We start from the raw sequence: 15,317 nt of genomic DNA, 5'->3' as shown, positions 1-15,317 counted from the left end.
TCAAGAAAATTAGAGATACCAAGGGAACATTTCATGCAAAGATGGGCACAATAGAGAACAGAAATTGTATCCTAACAGAAACTGAAGATATTAAGAAGAGGTGGCAAAAATACACAGAAGAATTATACAAAAAAATCTTCATGACCCAGATAATCACAGTGATGACCCAGATAATCACAATGATCACTCACCTAGAGCCTGACATCCTGGAATGTGAAGTCAAGTGGGCATTAGGAAGCATCACTATAAACAAAGCTAGTGGAGGTGATGGAATTCCAGTTGAGCTATTTCAAATCCTAAAATATGATGCTGTGAACATGCTGCACTCAATATACCAGCAAATTTGGAAAACTCAGGTGGTCACAGGACTGTAAAAGGTCAGTTTTCATTCCAATCCCAAAAAAAGTCAAACCCAAAGAATGTTCAAACTACCACACAAGTACACTCATCTCACACACTAGCAAAGAAATGCTCAAAATTCTCCAAGCCAGGCTTCAACAGTATGTGAACCGTGAACTTCCAGATGTTCAAGCTGGTTTTAGAAAAGGCAGAGGAACCAGAGATCAAATTGCCAACATCCACTGGGTCATCGAAAAAGCAAGAGAGTTCCAGAAAAATATCTGCTCTACTGACTACGTCAAAGCCTTTGACTGTGTGGATCACAACAAACTGTGGAAAATTCTTCAAGAGATGGGAATACCAGATCACCTGACCTGTCTCTTGAGAAATCTGTATGCAGGTCAAGAAGCAACAGTTAGAACTGGACGTGGAACAACAGACTGGTTCCAAATAGGAAAAGGAGTACGTCAAGGCTGTATATTGTCACCCTGCTTATTTAACTTATATGCAGAATACATCATGAGAAACGCTGGGCTGCATGAAGCACAAGCTGGAATCTAGATTGCCAGGAGAAATATCAATAACCTCAGATATGCAGATGACACCACCCTTATGGCAGAAAGTGAAGAAGAACTAAAGAGCTTCTTGATGAAAGTGAAAGAAGAGAGTGAAAATGTTGGCTAAAAGCTCAATATTCAGAAAACTAAGATCATGGCATCTGGTCCCATTGCTTCATGGCAAATAGATGGGGAAACAGTGGAAACAGCGTCAGACTTTATTTTTGGGGGCTCCAAAATCACTGCAGATGGTGACTGCAGCCATGAAATTAAAAGACACTTACTCCTTGGAAGAAAAGTTATGACCAACCTAGACAGCATATTAAAAAGCAGAGACATTACTTTGTCAACAAAGGTCTGTCTAGTCAAGGCTATGGTTTTTCCAGTAGTCATATATGAATGTGAGAGTTGAACCATAAAAAATGGTGAGCACCGAAGAATTGATGCTTTTGAAGCATCAATGGAGAAGACTCTTGAGTGTCCCTTGGACTGCACAGAGATCCAACAAATCAATCCTAAAGGAATTCAGTCCTGAATATTCATTGGAAGGACTGAAGCTGAAGCTGAAACTCCAATGCTTTGGCTACCTGATGGGAAGAACTGACTCATTGGAAAAGACCCTGATGCTGGGAAAGATTGAAGGTGGGAGGAGAAGGGGAGGTCAGAGAATAAGGTGTTTGGATGGCATCACTGACTCAATGGACATGGATTTGGGTGGACTCCGGGAGTTGGTGATGGACAGGGAGGCCTGGCATGCTGCAGTCAATGGGGTCACAAAGAGTCGGACACGACTGAGAGACTGAACTGAACTGAACTGATGCTTCAATAAAAAAAATATAATCCATGTTGGATGCATTATTTTATGTATATAACTATATATATTCATGACTATGATGTTTTTCTGATTTCAAGAGAAATTGCAATGAAAGCTCTACATGGCCTGAGTGCATCACTGGTCCTCAGCTCCTCTCTGGACGTGACGTGTCTTATGGAGAATGTAAGCCCTGAACAGAAGCAACTGGAGGACACCTAGCATGTTGTCAGAGAAGCTCTATGGGCCTGTCCCAGCTTCTGGTGCATATCTCTGTTCATTCTGCTCGTGATGCCAATTGTCTTGCTGTATCTCACTGTGTGCACTGGGCACTGAACCCAGGGTAGGCAAGGCTAAAGCTCAGAGGCTGGAAAAAACTTGAGGAGCCACAGGAACTGCAGACACCTTTATTCTCTCCTGGCTGACTCGGCAGCCGTAGCACAACTGAACACAACATAGCCTCTCTCCTGGCTGGTGCACCACCCACACCACAGTTCTCTCCTCTCGCGGCTGACCCGACAGACACAGCCATGACGAAGCATTAAAGCCGCCACTTCCTAGGTGGAGCTCACATAGCCCGTGACCAAGCAAGTACCTCGTGAGGTGCCTGCGTAGTGCTACAAATGCTCTCAGCTATTACAGAGTCATTATTTACAAAACGTGGGGTGAGAGACGGCCTGAGCAGGCCATCTCGGCCAATTTGCTCTCTCCACCGCCTCAGCGTCTCTCGCCTCATGTTCTATGCACAGTCCATCTTCTGTAATACTCCCCTGAAGAGTGACGCTGACCCTTGGGCTTACATCCTGCAATAGCAGTAGCTACAACAACAAACAGTTACGTCCCCAATGCATTGCAAAACCCAACGCCAGGTGTCACCTGGAACTCATGTTACAGTCCTTGCCCTCACAGGGCTAGCAGAGCCACCCACTGCCGGTGGAGTGCCTCTATCTTCCACGGCCAAATCCAGTCTACTCTCTGTCCATGTGAAATTGCACGAACATCTCCACAAGGGCAACTCCACTCCCGTGGGATTTTTTTATTAAGGACTGCAAAACCCCTGACAGGCACTGAGCCCACCCCTTTAAGGAGGGAATTTTTTTTTTTTTTGCAGTGTTCACAGTCCATTCACTTGATCACACCTTTCTAAGTCTAAGGACATGGTCTTTCTAATACAGTGTCTACATCCTAGGACAGAGCCTCTACAGTACACTGTTCTATATCTGCATCACAGGACACAGCCTTTATAGTACACCTTCACAGAAATCAGCCCGCATTGCCTCTGCATAACCCAGATGGGACCCCTGCCAGCTCAAGCCCCCTTCTGGGTCTTTATGCTTTCAAAATGGTGTCTTGCATGACACCCCTCTACTTCTCTCAGTGAAGACCCACAAACCCCCCACAGGTGCTCAGCCCACCCCTGTGTTCCAGAGTCGCAAAATGCAACCTGCCAAAGTTTCCCCTTGCTTTTTGCCAAAATTGCTTACCAAGTCGACCAATACCTCCTGAGAACATGGTCAATACGTCATGAACTCAGTCACATTGGGGACCCTTGAGAATGCCCCCTCCCCGGGCCATAAGGTGCCCATGCTTCACTTTCTGCTGCACAATGGGCCTCTCTGCCAAGTGGGGACCCTCAGTCTCATAACGTTCATCGTCACCGTCACTTACTGCCTCACTGTCAGAGATGCTGGGTTCTTCAGGGCCACGGGGTTCTTGCCCTAATGCCAATATACATTGCTCTAGTTCTTCCAAGCGTCTCTGCACATCATGCACTAACATGGCAATACACAGGGCATGATCCATATTTGCCTTCAGGTCAATCAGGAACACCCACCCCACAGTGCCAGGCAGTCCATGCAGCCTTGTTTGGCAAACGGGAACTCACCACCTGTAACGCCTTTTTGGTGTTATACAGTGAACCGTCCACTGCGTCCCAGTCTTCCACCAGAGGCCACACTGAGAGAATCCGAGCCACATGGCACCACGTGCTATAGGGCGGCCACTGGCTTCCTCCATCCAGCGGAGCCTCAGGCTCCCCTACCTGCTGGGTACTCTGCTGACTGCCTGTTGTATGGCTGATCCTGTTCGTGATGCCAATTATCTCACTGTATCTCACTGTGTGCACTGTTTGCTGAGCCCAGGGTAGGCAAGGCATGAGCTAAGAGGCTGGAAAAAGACTTGAGGAGCCATGGGAACTGCAGACACGTTTATTCTCTCCTAGCTGACGCAGTACCATAGCAGTAGAACACTATATTCTCTCCTCTAGTGGCTGACCCAAGGGACACAGCCATGAAACAGCAGTAAACGCCACTGCTTTCTAGGTGGAGCTCATATATCCCTACAACACAAAGTAGCCTGTTAGCAAGTGAGCACCTCATGAAGCTCATTGGCAGTGCTACAAATGATCTCAGCTCTTACATAGTCATTATTTACAAAACGTGGGGTGAGAGAGACTAAACAGGCCATGTTGGTCAGTTTGCTCTCTCCCCACATGGTGGCTGCCAGCATTCCTCAGCTTGTGGCCACACCACTCTAGTATCTGAGGGATCACACCTGATCACACTGCCTCTTCCTTCTATATGTGTGTGTGACAGAGAAAGAGAGATAAATCTCTGCCTTCCTCTTAGAAGACTTACATGTGATTTCATTCAGGGCTCATTGTATAATCCAAGATAATCTCCTTATTTCAAGATAATTAACTTCATCACATATGCTGAGAGTCTTTTTCCATATAAGGTAACATTCAAAGGTTCAGAAATCAGAAGCTGGATATTTTGGGGGTACGTCTAAGGCCACCTCATCCTGCAGGCTTTGCATGACACCCCCATCAAGTCAGTAGAGGGTGCTCAGAGGGATATTGGAAGCCCACCTGGCTCAGGGCAAGGGTGCAGAGATGAACAGAAGACATCAGTATCTGCCTGGGCCTCCTGGATCTGGATCCTGCACGCCTTCCTCTTGTTGGCAGAGGGCTGAGGTGACACACAGATGTCCCTCCTGCAGATGACATGATCAGCCTGTCCTGGGCAGCTCTGGCAGTCCCAGGTGCAGTTAAAATACCAGATTTGGGGGCTGAGGCAGACCATGGGGCTAACCAGACCTGAGAGCCAGGTGCTCAGACGGAGTGCTTCCACAGGGAGCCCAGGGGCACGTGCAGCCACCTCTGCCTGGGCTTCCTCTGTGGCTCTGACTTCAGCAAACCCCTGGAGAGGGCATTTGGCAGTGGTCCCCGTGTTGTGACAGGGACCAGGGGCTCCTTCACACTGGGCTGGGGCTACATTGCAAGCCACTCTCTGCCCCTGAGGTCCCAAGAGATCCCTCATTCTCTTCTCATTCTCTTTCTGTTAGACCAGCATCTGTGTTTCTGAGCCCTGTCTGAGAATCTGGTCAAGTCAATTTTTAGGCAAAGTGGAACAGATTATGGACACCAATTCCACTTCTCACTGAGGGTTACGGCTAGGGTTAGCCCTAACCCAGCTTCGCCTTTCACACCAGTGGGCAGCTGGAGCCTTGGTTACTGTACATCACTGGAGGGTTCTTGATGCCCACAGGTTTTTTTTTTTTTTTGCAATAACTCACTATGGTGTAGTCTCCTCATATCTGTGATGTTCCTCAAGTATAAACTCCTGCATCAGTCTCTGAAGCCAATGCACATACAAGCCTGGAAACAGCCCCCACGGTGCCTTGCCTCATTCCTTGGTGCTCCTTTCCCAAGGAAGGTGGGGATGGAAGGACAGTCTTGAGCTGGTTCCCAGGATCCTGAGGCCCCTTTGCCGTAGCCTGGTCTCAGAGACGCGCCCTGCCCTTCTGGATACCCCGTCCCCTCCCAGGGATATCCTCGTGGGCCAGGACTTGCCGCACCAGCCGACCGGGAGAAGGTCCCTCCCTCTCCTGTCCTAAGTAGTCACCACGACTCGGGCAGTCATGCCCAGGGCCCTCCTGGGGCCCAGATGAGGCCATCCTGGCAAGGCTTCGGGGTTCTCTCTTGTACAGGTCAGAGCAGCTGATGATAAGCAGGACGGGGGAGGGCCAGAGCAGAAAGTTTGCTGGGCTCGGAGCTGTGGCTGTGTGGTCCTCCCCATGGTCACACCATGAATCTCTGCCAACACCACGTTTGGCTCCTCCGTCTTCCTCACAGCTCATTCATCAGGGCCCTGGGCTCTGGACTATGTCACCAGCACGTCTATTCCTGCCTCCATGGGCACCTTCCCTTGGGTCAATATTTATCAGGCTCCCTCAACTACTTCCTTCTTCCCCTTCCCTGTGCAGGGCCCTCCCTCTCTCAGAGCCCTGCTGTGGGGAGGGTGGACAGGGTCAGCTGCCATCCACAAGGTTTTGCTGTGTGAAAGGGGTGGACTGCACTGGTAAAAGTGATGGGCTACGGCTTAAGCAAAGAATGAACTTCTGCCTTTTCAGCTAGGCATCTGGCAGCCAGCAGCACCAAGCCTCAGACACTATTTCAGGCCAGGGGGACAAGCTGCTATCCTCAGGCCCTGTGTGGCTCTGCTCCAAGTGGCCAAGCTGCGTCCTGTTTACCTGTTTCAGCCTGAGCTAGAGAGGGGTCCTACAATTCATGGCCTGAAGGCATGGTCAGCAGTGGTTCCTTACGTGGAGGGGCACCACCTGTATGGATCAGAAGAAACGCAGCTCAGAGAATGTTGGGGACCTGCCGGGTTTTCCAGCCAGCTCCAGGTGTGTCTGCAGGGTCTCCTCAGGGCTGGAAGGTCCCCCGCTGACTAGAACCTTGCCCTGCCTCTAAACACAGGGGCTGGGAGCAGCCTCCTGCCAGCTGAGGAATGGGAGTTGGTGGATTAAGCCCCGAGGGACGTCCCAGCCCAGAGCCTACCCATACAGAGATGTACTCCCTGCCATTTCAAGTGAGGACTCTGAAGCTTATTCAACAGCTTCAAACCCAAGGGTTTAACAGCAATCCCTCTGTTATTCCCATCTCTCACAGGCCATGTAGGGAGCCGTGACACCCATCAGCGCCCAGGGTGTCCATGCCTGCCTGTACTGATCCACACAAACCAGGTCTGATGGACATCACCCGGGGAGACATTCTGACCTGTCTAACTGGACCTCATGTCCCATGGAGGCTGACTGAGGCTTTCAAAGATGCTGCCCTACCACCGTCCAAAGCCCTCAGTTCTGTCCCTCCAACCTCTCTGAATTCTTCCCTTAGCCCTTTTGTATTTCCCTGTCAGTATCCCTCCCTGCCTCACCCCCACCCCCACACTGGGCTGATGACAAACTTTGCCTCCTCTGGCTACAGCCGGAAGTAAAGGGGTTTCCATCAGGATCTAGAGACAGAGGTGCTTTCCTCCCGCTGGGCACCAGGCCAGGGACGACTCACTCGCAGTGGTGGCTGTAGCCAGCTGCTCTGGCAGATCCTCAGACGAGGCTCACTGACTTCCAGAAGGTGCCAGTTTGGTCTCATACAACAGATACATTTTCTTCCATTAATGTCATCTTGACCCTAATCCTCCTAAAAACAGGCTTCCCACCTCCCCTGTCTATTCTCCTACTGAAGCACTAACCAACTAGCTGAGGTTAGCTGTGTCCCCATCCTGTGGCCACAGCCCCCAAAGTCTCTGTGATTCCTGAGAGGGATATTTCTGGGTGGCTGAGCTCCCGTTTATTCTGCCATGGGGGGATGGGTGGGGAAATGGATGTATGTTTGTATGTGGACATGGTGCTTCCCTGGCGGCTCAGATGGTAAAGAATTTGCATGCTATGCGGGAGACCTGGGTTTACTCTCTGGTTTAATCCCTGGGTTTAGTCCCTGGGTTGGGCAGATCCCCTGGAGAAGGAAAGGGCAACCCACTCCAGTATTCTTGCCTGCAAAATTCCTTGGACAGAGGAGCCTGGTGGGCTACAGTCCACGGGGTTGCAAAGAGTTGGACACAGCTGAGCAACTAACACACACACAAACACACACACGTATGGATAGATAGATATATGGATAGAGGGATGGATGCGTACATGGGTGTGGATAGATGGACGGGTGGACAGATGTGTGGGTGGATGGCGCAGTGGGTATCTGGATGATGAGCAGGAGAGTGAGTCAATGTAGGGGAGGTGTTGGTGTTGGGTACCATTGCAGACAGTCTTTTCAAGCTGAATTAATGTTGCATTGAAGGACATGATTGGTGAGGGCAGGGTTTCCTCCTAAGTGTGGTCACTCCTATGGGTATTTAAATCATTATCTCATCATCAAGGTGGCAGCGTAGCAAGTCACAAGTAAGAAACTAAGGCCCAAAGGGGCAGTGCCTGGCCCAGGGCCACCCAGCCGCAGGGTGCCATCGTCGCCACTCTCGGCTGTGAGAAGCCTGCAGAGCAGCCTGACCCAGGCTCTCTGCCTGGCGGCTCAAGGCACCCGGGCCGCACTCAGGGGCACTAGGGGGCAGGCCTCCATCCTGGCGATGCTGCAGTTCCCGCTATGAACCTGCTTGTGGACATCTGGTGGGCCGGACCCCAGGACATGGGCACCGGCTAGCGCCTCAGAGACTGTCTCCAGCGGATTGTCTGGGCTGAGTGCCCTGCCTCAAGAGCTGGCCTGGCACTGCTAGAGACAAGCGGCCTGAGGGATCCACGTGGGGGTGAGGGAGGCTAGTGTCTGTGCTGGAAGCTGCTTTCTGGGGTCCCCCTGCAGACAGTGAACACTGAGTTCATGGATCCTGTATGTCTGAGGGCGCTGACAGGGCCGGGCGTCCTAGCCGACCCACTCAGGCTGTCCCTCTGTCTCCCCAGGAGCCCAGCATTGCCACTCCATCCAGCAAGTCCTGGGTGCTTCCAGTCCTGCTCTCCCCTGTCTTCTCAACTATTTCTTCTCCCATTTGGACGTTGGCCCCTGTGCAGACCCGAGGAAGTCAGCAAGTGCCCTCCCTAAGTGTGGGTCAGGCCCCATGTCCCCATTGTTCTCTTGTCCTCAGGGCTCTTCCCCTGGCACTTGGGCTCCTGGACTGAGAATGCCCTGGGCCTCAGGCAATGTGGGTAGAGCAGGTTTTAGGACTGGCTCTTATAGAAGTCCACTTAGGAAAAGGGACTTCTCTGCATATCCAGCCTGGATAAGGACCCTCCTAAGAGTGGGACTCCTCTGCCCTTCTGGCATCTTCCAAAGCTCTCCTCTCCTACCCCTCACAGATCACTCTGGTGCAGCCCAGCCTTTTCCCACCAAGGCGTCACCCAGCTTCCAGGGGGTCCTATTTTGCTCCTTTAAGAGGTGTGCTTCTCAGAGCATACATATAAGTCAAAGATTGTTGCCGCTTTCTCTAAACTTTGCTTTAAAACAAGAGACCAACTCCTCATTTTGGGCTCCTAGGCCCACAGGGTGGGCTCCTGCCAGCCTCTGCACCTCACCTCCACCCACCTCTCCAGATCTCTCTTTTCTTCTGACTCAAGGCCTTCAACATCAATCGCCCTCCCTTGCAAAGCTCTGCCCACATGTCGCTCCTTACGATGGGGGCTGTGGGGACAGAGACTCTGCTGTGTTCCAGGGCCTAGGACGGTGTGTGCTCAGAGCAGGGACCGATGCTAAGGAGCAGTGGTGACATTAGTACAGAATCAAGTGTGCCCTTGGCCTGATTCCCCCAAAGGAAGTGACTCATGAAGTGAGCAGGAGTGTGAGGCTGCGGAGGAGGGGAGGGGGGATGAGGGAGTGAGTGGGCACCCTGTAAGGGGCTGGGGCCTGAGAGAAGAAGAGAAGTTTCCAGGAAGCGGGAGGGGCTGAGGGGTCAAGAGGCGGGAACACACTGTTGCCTGGTGAGATGCTCCCTGACAGGGCCCTGCCGGCTGAGCTCCCATTCACACCGAGTCTCCGGTGTTCTGGGGACAGACGGCGGGCGGGGACACTCAGTGCAGCCCTGAGCTTCCAGCCCCGGTGGCACCAAGGAGGCCCACAAGGGCAGGCCAGCTTGGAACTGGGCACAGTTGGGACACTGGCTTCCACCGCATGTGGGCATGCTTTGGGCTGGGTAGCCAGGCAGGCATCTGGAGGGCTAACCTCTAGGTTGAGGAAGGAAAAGTGGCTAAATTCAACCAATGACATTATAAAGTTAAAATGTCCAAACTCAGTGGGAGTCTTTTCTGTATCCACATTAAGGATGATTATAGAGGTAAGAATAACAGCAAGCCCAGTACCACCAAAAGCTGCCTTTGTGGGGAGGCCCTCTGTCCATGAGCGTGGCAAACAAGACTGGCACAGTGGGCATCACCCCTGGGGGTGTGGGCACATCCCCGAGGAATGAGAGAAGTCTGAACAGGTAAACGAGCAGAGCCCGGTCACAGCGGGGCTTCTGGCTCCTGATCTTTGCTGGGCCTCTGTCAGCTCCTGAGGTGTCCACTGGGCTGACTGCTGCGTCCATGGGACATGGCCCCCTTTCCTTCCTGAGCCTCTAGCATTGCTACTGGTCTAGCCCTTCCTGGTATGCCTTCTGAGGCTGTGTCCAGAAGGCAAGTGTTACACGTTGATCTAAAGTCACTACTACGCCACTTGTGAAGTCATACAAGCATCCTAGGGCAGGGCTGTGGAGGGCCCTGCCACATACTCCTGACCTGAGTTCATCTCTCTGGGTGGAGAAGGAAGTTGGGGTCTTAGCTTAGAGCCCCCTGATCTTGGAGTTCAGGCATGCCTGAGGTCGTCCTGCATGCACTCTTCACCCCTCGTGTCCTGTCCTCATCTGTGGTGTGATGGAGGTGTTCACAGGCTCTTTCTGGAGGGGGCAGGTGAGACTAGGGGAGGTGACTGCAAGGATTGAGCTTGGGCTGTGTTCTCAAGTCCATGGGCCACCTGAGCTCAGGGCCTGAAGTAGCATTGGGTTTTAGTGGGTGAGGACAAAATGCTGTCACTTTATTCATAAACATTTGGCGAGTGCCCATTCTGAGCTCTCAACTGAGTGGAGCCCTGAGTGCTTCCAGTGCCTTCTGCTGGTGGCTTTTGGGGACTTCACAGCAGAGTGAAAAAACTGACGATTCATGTCAATGTATGACAAAAACCACTACAATATTGTAAAGTAATTAGCCTCCAACTAATAAAAATAAATGAAAAAAAAAAAAAAACCTCAACATTCAAAAAACAAAGATTATGGTTTCTGGTCCCATCACTTCATGGCAAACAGATGGGGAAAAAGTGGAAACAGTGTCAGATTTCATCTTCTTGGGCTCCAAAATCACTGCGGACAGTGACTTCAGCCACGAAATTAAAAGACGCTTGATCCTTGGAAGAATAGTTATGACAAACCTAGACAGTATATTAAAAAGCAGAGACAACATTTTGCCGACAAAGATCCATATAGTCAAAGCTATGGTTTCCCCCACAGTCATGTATAGATGTGAGAGTTGGACCATAAAGAATGCTGAGTGCTGAGGAATTGATGCTTTTGAAATGTGGTGTTGAAGAAGACTCTTGAGAGTCCCTTGGACTGCAAGGAGATCAAACCAGTCCATCCTAAAGAAAACCATCCCTGAATATTCATTGGAAGGACTGATGCTGAAGCTGAAGTTTCAATACTTTGGCCACCTGATGTGAAGAAATGACTCATTGGAAAAGACCCTGATGCTGGGAAAGATCCAGGGCAAGAGGTGAACTGGGTAACAGGATGAGATGGTTGGATGGCATCACTGACTCAATGGACATGATTTTGAGCAAACTCTGGAGATACTGAAGGACAGGGAAGCCTGGCATGCTGTAGTTCATAGGGTGGCCAAGAGTCAGACACAACTGAGTGACTGAACAATAATAGCCTTTTGGGCAGAGAAAGGGGGCCTCAGCTGCCTCTACTGCTGTTTCCTTTGCAAGGCCTGTCCAATGGCCTTGTAGGGCTGATGATCAGGTGGGAGGAAGGCTAGAACCAAATCTTAACAGAGATCTGGAATTTAACTGAGAATCTATTCACTGTTAACTCAAGACTGGCATCAAATTTATTATTATCTTTTGTTAAATATTTTATCTTTTCGGAGCATATGTTCTGCAAGGGGTAGGGGGAGGTTTTCTTCTCAATACATCTTTGTGTGTGCAGTTATGTGACAGGAGCATAGGTGGGACACATGTCGGGAGGGGTCTTGGGCCTGGGCCACTGCACGCAAATCCTTGAGATGCTTCTCTGATTGAAACACCCCCTGGACTTCAACCAGGTAAAGCTGAGACCCAGGTCTCACAAGCAGGTGATACCAGGGGAGGGCACCTGGGGACAGTTAGGGCTACAGCCACACTTACATTCAATGAATCTTAAAGGAACAATATACAACACGGTGGGGGTGGGGGTGGGGGGCGGTGGTCCCTCCCAGGCACGCCCCTGCTCGCTGCATGGCTGCCTGTCCTGCAGGCGTCTCATGCCGGGGAGCAGGGTGTCAACCTCCATGGTGCTAGCTGGGATGAGGGTCTTTCTCCTGGGGTGTGGGTGGCCAGCCAGTGCGAACTAGGTGGGGTGCCTGGGGGGAATGGCTCCAGCCTCCAGAGGGTCCCCCACTGTTCTGTGACAAAGGCTTGACCTGCCAGACGGCCGATGTCAGGCACAGAGCAGGGGGCAGGAGACAGGGGCCTCTATGGGGGTGTAGGGACATCTGTGGATTGCCTCCTGGTATACTGCAATACTGGGGGTCCTTTGGGCCAGCCCCAAAGCCTTTCTTGAAGGAACCCACAGTATTTGCCTCTCATAAGGATGTTCACAGCTTGGGTGGTGCCTTGGGTAGCAGATCCAGGCCCCAGAGGGAAGAACCAGGTGGTTCTAAAATGGGCAGCTCTAGACCGTCAGATGACTCTTCCAATTCTGGACCAGGCAGGTACGGCTGGGGGCTTCTCCAGAAAGAGGTGGCAGCCACAGTGGGGTCTTTTATGACAGCAGTTGACTGAGTGTCAGAGCCAAGAACTTTCCAGACTCAGACACACCTGTCCTGGGTTCCCTTCAGACTGAACTTTTTAAAAGTAAATTCTTCATAGCAGCTCAAATAGCCTCTGAAATTCTAATTAAAAAAAAAAAAAAAACACCAATGTTGAATAGTTCTCAGCACTCAGGAGAAGAAGGCTGCTGTAACTGGTTTGGAACTGCAGAGATGGCTACTCTGAGCTGTTTGGTCAGGCTCAAGAGAGGACACTTCATTCCTCTCCACTCAAATTTCTCATTTGTTGCTTTGAGTTGGAAATATGGCAGCTTCTCTGAGCCTTGGAGGGGCAAATGAAGAAAGCCATTCCCACGGGAAGGGGCAGTATTTGGGGCAGGGCTGGGAGCCCACAGTTCAACCTCGACTATTATGTCATTCTCATACTTCTCATCAGAAGTCAGGGATCACACCATCTACCATGCTGAGATGAGGCACCCAAAGAGATATTTCCTATGAGAGTGCCCAGCCCAGAGCTGGCCCCTGTGGATGTTGAACTGAGTGGAATCTGCATCTGAAGGGGAGGAGGGCCCCAGGGATCTGCAGGGTGTCCTGGGCAGGCATGGTGATGGAATTGAAGGGAACGCTGGAGCCTGGGTTTTACTCTTCCTAGCTAAGGAGAAAGAAATGTCTCCTGGCCCAAACTGGATGAGATGAGCTTCCAGCCTGGGTCTCTAGCCCTCTGCTCACTGGCCAGGCGTGACCCCCACCCACTGTCAGAGCCCAGGGTCCAGGGTGGCTTGTCCGAAGCTGCTTTAGTAGCTGCTGTCTGTGAAGAAGGGCGCTCGGGCGGCTGGGGTGCTGGCGCTGTCCTCCGGGGGCCCCGCCAGCTCCCCGTACTCGCTGTTGTAGAACACCTGGCCCCGGGGCCCCAGCTCGGGCCGCCGCCTCCCTTGGGGGTCGAGGTGGGCCGTGGTCACGTTCACATTCCTGCCCGGTCCTTTACAGCTGCTGAGACAGGAAGGTGACATCAGTCAGAAAAGAAGAACGATCGGAACCGTGTTGAGGTCTGACCGGAATCACCAGAAACAACTAGAGCAACAAGCAAGGCCAATGGAAACACACAGATTTGACTTAAATAGAAAAACAAAGCAGTGTGCCTGCTGGCAAACAGCAGAACGGTTCTTTGTCCCATGCCTGGGCGCGGGACAATGGAGAAAGCCCAACTCCATCCCCCCAAACCTGCTTCTCTCCCGGTCTTGCTCATCTGTGTAAATGGCACCAACTTTGCTCTAAAGCCTCAAGCACCCAGGTGTCATCCTCTCTTCCTCCCTTCCCCTCATCCCCCACATCCGGCCCACACAGCGGTCCTACGCCAAAAGGCATGCACGCCTCCCCGTGCATGCCCCGCCGCTGCTTCAGAGTGAGCTGCATCAGTGAGCGCTCGGGACTGCCCCAGCACATCGTTTCCCCCCTCTTATGCCTCCCTATAGGCCAGTCTTCAGAGATCCTTCAAGTTACACCCTTCAATACAACTCACTCCCTACAACTCACTCTGAATAAAGTCCAAGCTTCTGCCCCTGGCCCAGAGGGCCCTGCAGCTTTGGGTCCCCCCCTGCCTCGCCGATGGCCCAGTGATGCTCCCTCCTCAGCACTCATTTTCTTTGAGCTTTCTGAAAATTTGTTTCATTGTTTTTGCTTTGCATGGTGCTACTGAAAAGCCTGATACTTCAATCTCTGTCTCTCTCTCTTTTTTTTGGTGACTTGGTGTTTTACCTGAATGTTTATCTCTAAAATCTGATAGTTCAACTAGGTTATGTCTCAGAGTTTACTCTTTTTGGACCAGTTTTCCCAGGTACCCTTCTAATATGTAGATTTGGTTCCTTTCATTTAAGAGCACTATCTTGAATTACATATTTAAAAATATTAGTTCTGTTTCACTGTTGGCATTTTTCTTCTTCAGAGACACCAGTTGTACATATGTGGGAGTTTTCTATTTAACTTCTAAAATTTTCACATTACTTCTGACCCTTTAGACCTCTTGATTTATTCTTGACCGCTTTTCCTATCTATCAAATGTGCCCTCCACTGCAAGTCTGATCATATTTAATTGTCCCTTGGGTACTCTGCTCTTCATTTTTGAGAGGATTTGTCTTTTATTTCAATTCCTTCCATAAATTTAGTTGGCTCCCATTTGATATTATCACACTTTGTCTATATTTATTCTGAATTTTTGAATTTATGATTGAATTTATGTGCAGCTACTTATTTCATTATGAATTTAATTTATGTCATTGTGTTGTACCACAGTTTTTCCATGCTATTTTTGGAGTGTTTATGGCTACTGAAAAGTTTTAAATCTAATTTTCTTTTTTATTCTTATAATAACTCTGTATGGATAGTGCTCATTTTTCTCTGTTCACACTTATTCAGGCTGAGATTACCCTATGGGTTTGATCTGGACTGCAAGGAGATCAAGCCAGTGGATCCTAAAGGAAATCAGTCCTGAATATTCATTGGAAGGACTGATGCTGAAGCTGAAACACCAATGTTTTGGCCACCTGATGTGAAGAACTGACTCACTGGAAAAGACCCTGATGCTGGGAAAGATTGAAGGCAGGAAGAGAAGGGGACGACAGAAGATAAGGTGGTTGGATGACTTCACTGACTTGATGGACATGAGTTTGAGCAGTCTCTGGGAGTTGGTGATGGACAGGGAAGCCTGGTGTGCTACAGTCCATGGGGTTGCAAAGAGTCAGACACGACTGAGTGACTGAACTGAACTGAACTACCCTATG

The 15,317-nt window shown here is 50.6% G+C and overlaps 1 protein-coding gene across 6 annotated transcripts in view; it reads right to left on the bottom strand.

The window, feature by feature from the left end:
* Positions 1 to 11,592: 11,592 nt before the first annotated feature.
* Positions 11,593 to 15,317, bottom strand: part of FLT4 (fms related receptor tyrosine kinase 4) — a 40,901-nt gene continuing 37,176 nt past the window's right edge. For 2 of the 6 annotated variants that reach the window (XM_043910658.1, XM_043910660.1), the window contains exon 30: positions 11,593 to 13,530. In XM_043910658.1, the coding sequence (XP_043766593.1) occupies positions 13,335 to 13,530 (196 nt within the window). In that variant the 3' untranslated portion in view covers positions 11,593 to 13,334. The remainder of the gene's footprint in view (positions 13,531 to 15,317) is intronic. The other 4 variants (XM_043910661.1, XM_043910662.1, XM_043910664.1 and 1 more) reach the window with 3 other exon arrangements.

The sequence above is a fragment of the Cervus elaphus genome, chromosome 9 (genome assembly GCF_910594005.1).
Source record: "Cervus elaphus chromosome 9, mCerEla1.1, whole genome shotgun sequence".
NCBI lineage: Eukaryota > Metazoa > Chordata > Mammalia > Artiodactyla > Cervidae > Cervus > Cervus elaphus.
This window is presented reverse-complemented; position numbering and strand designations above follow the sequence as displayed.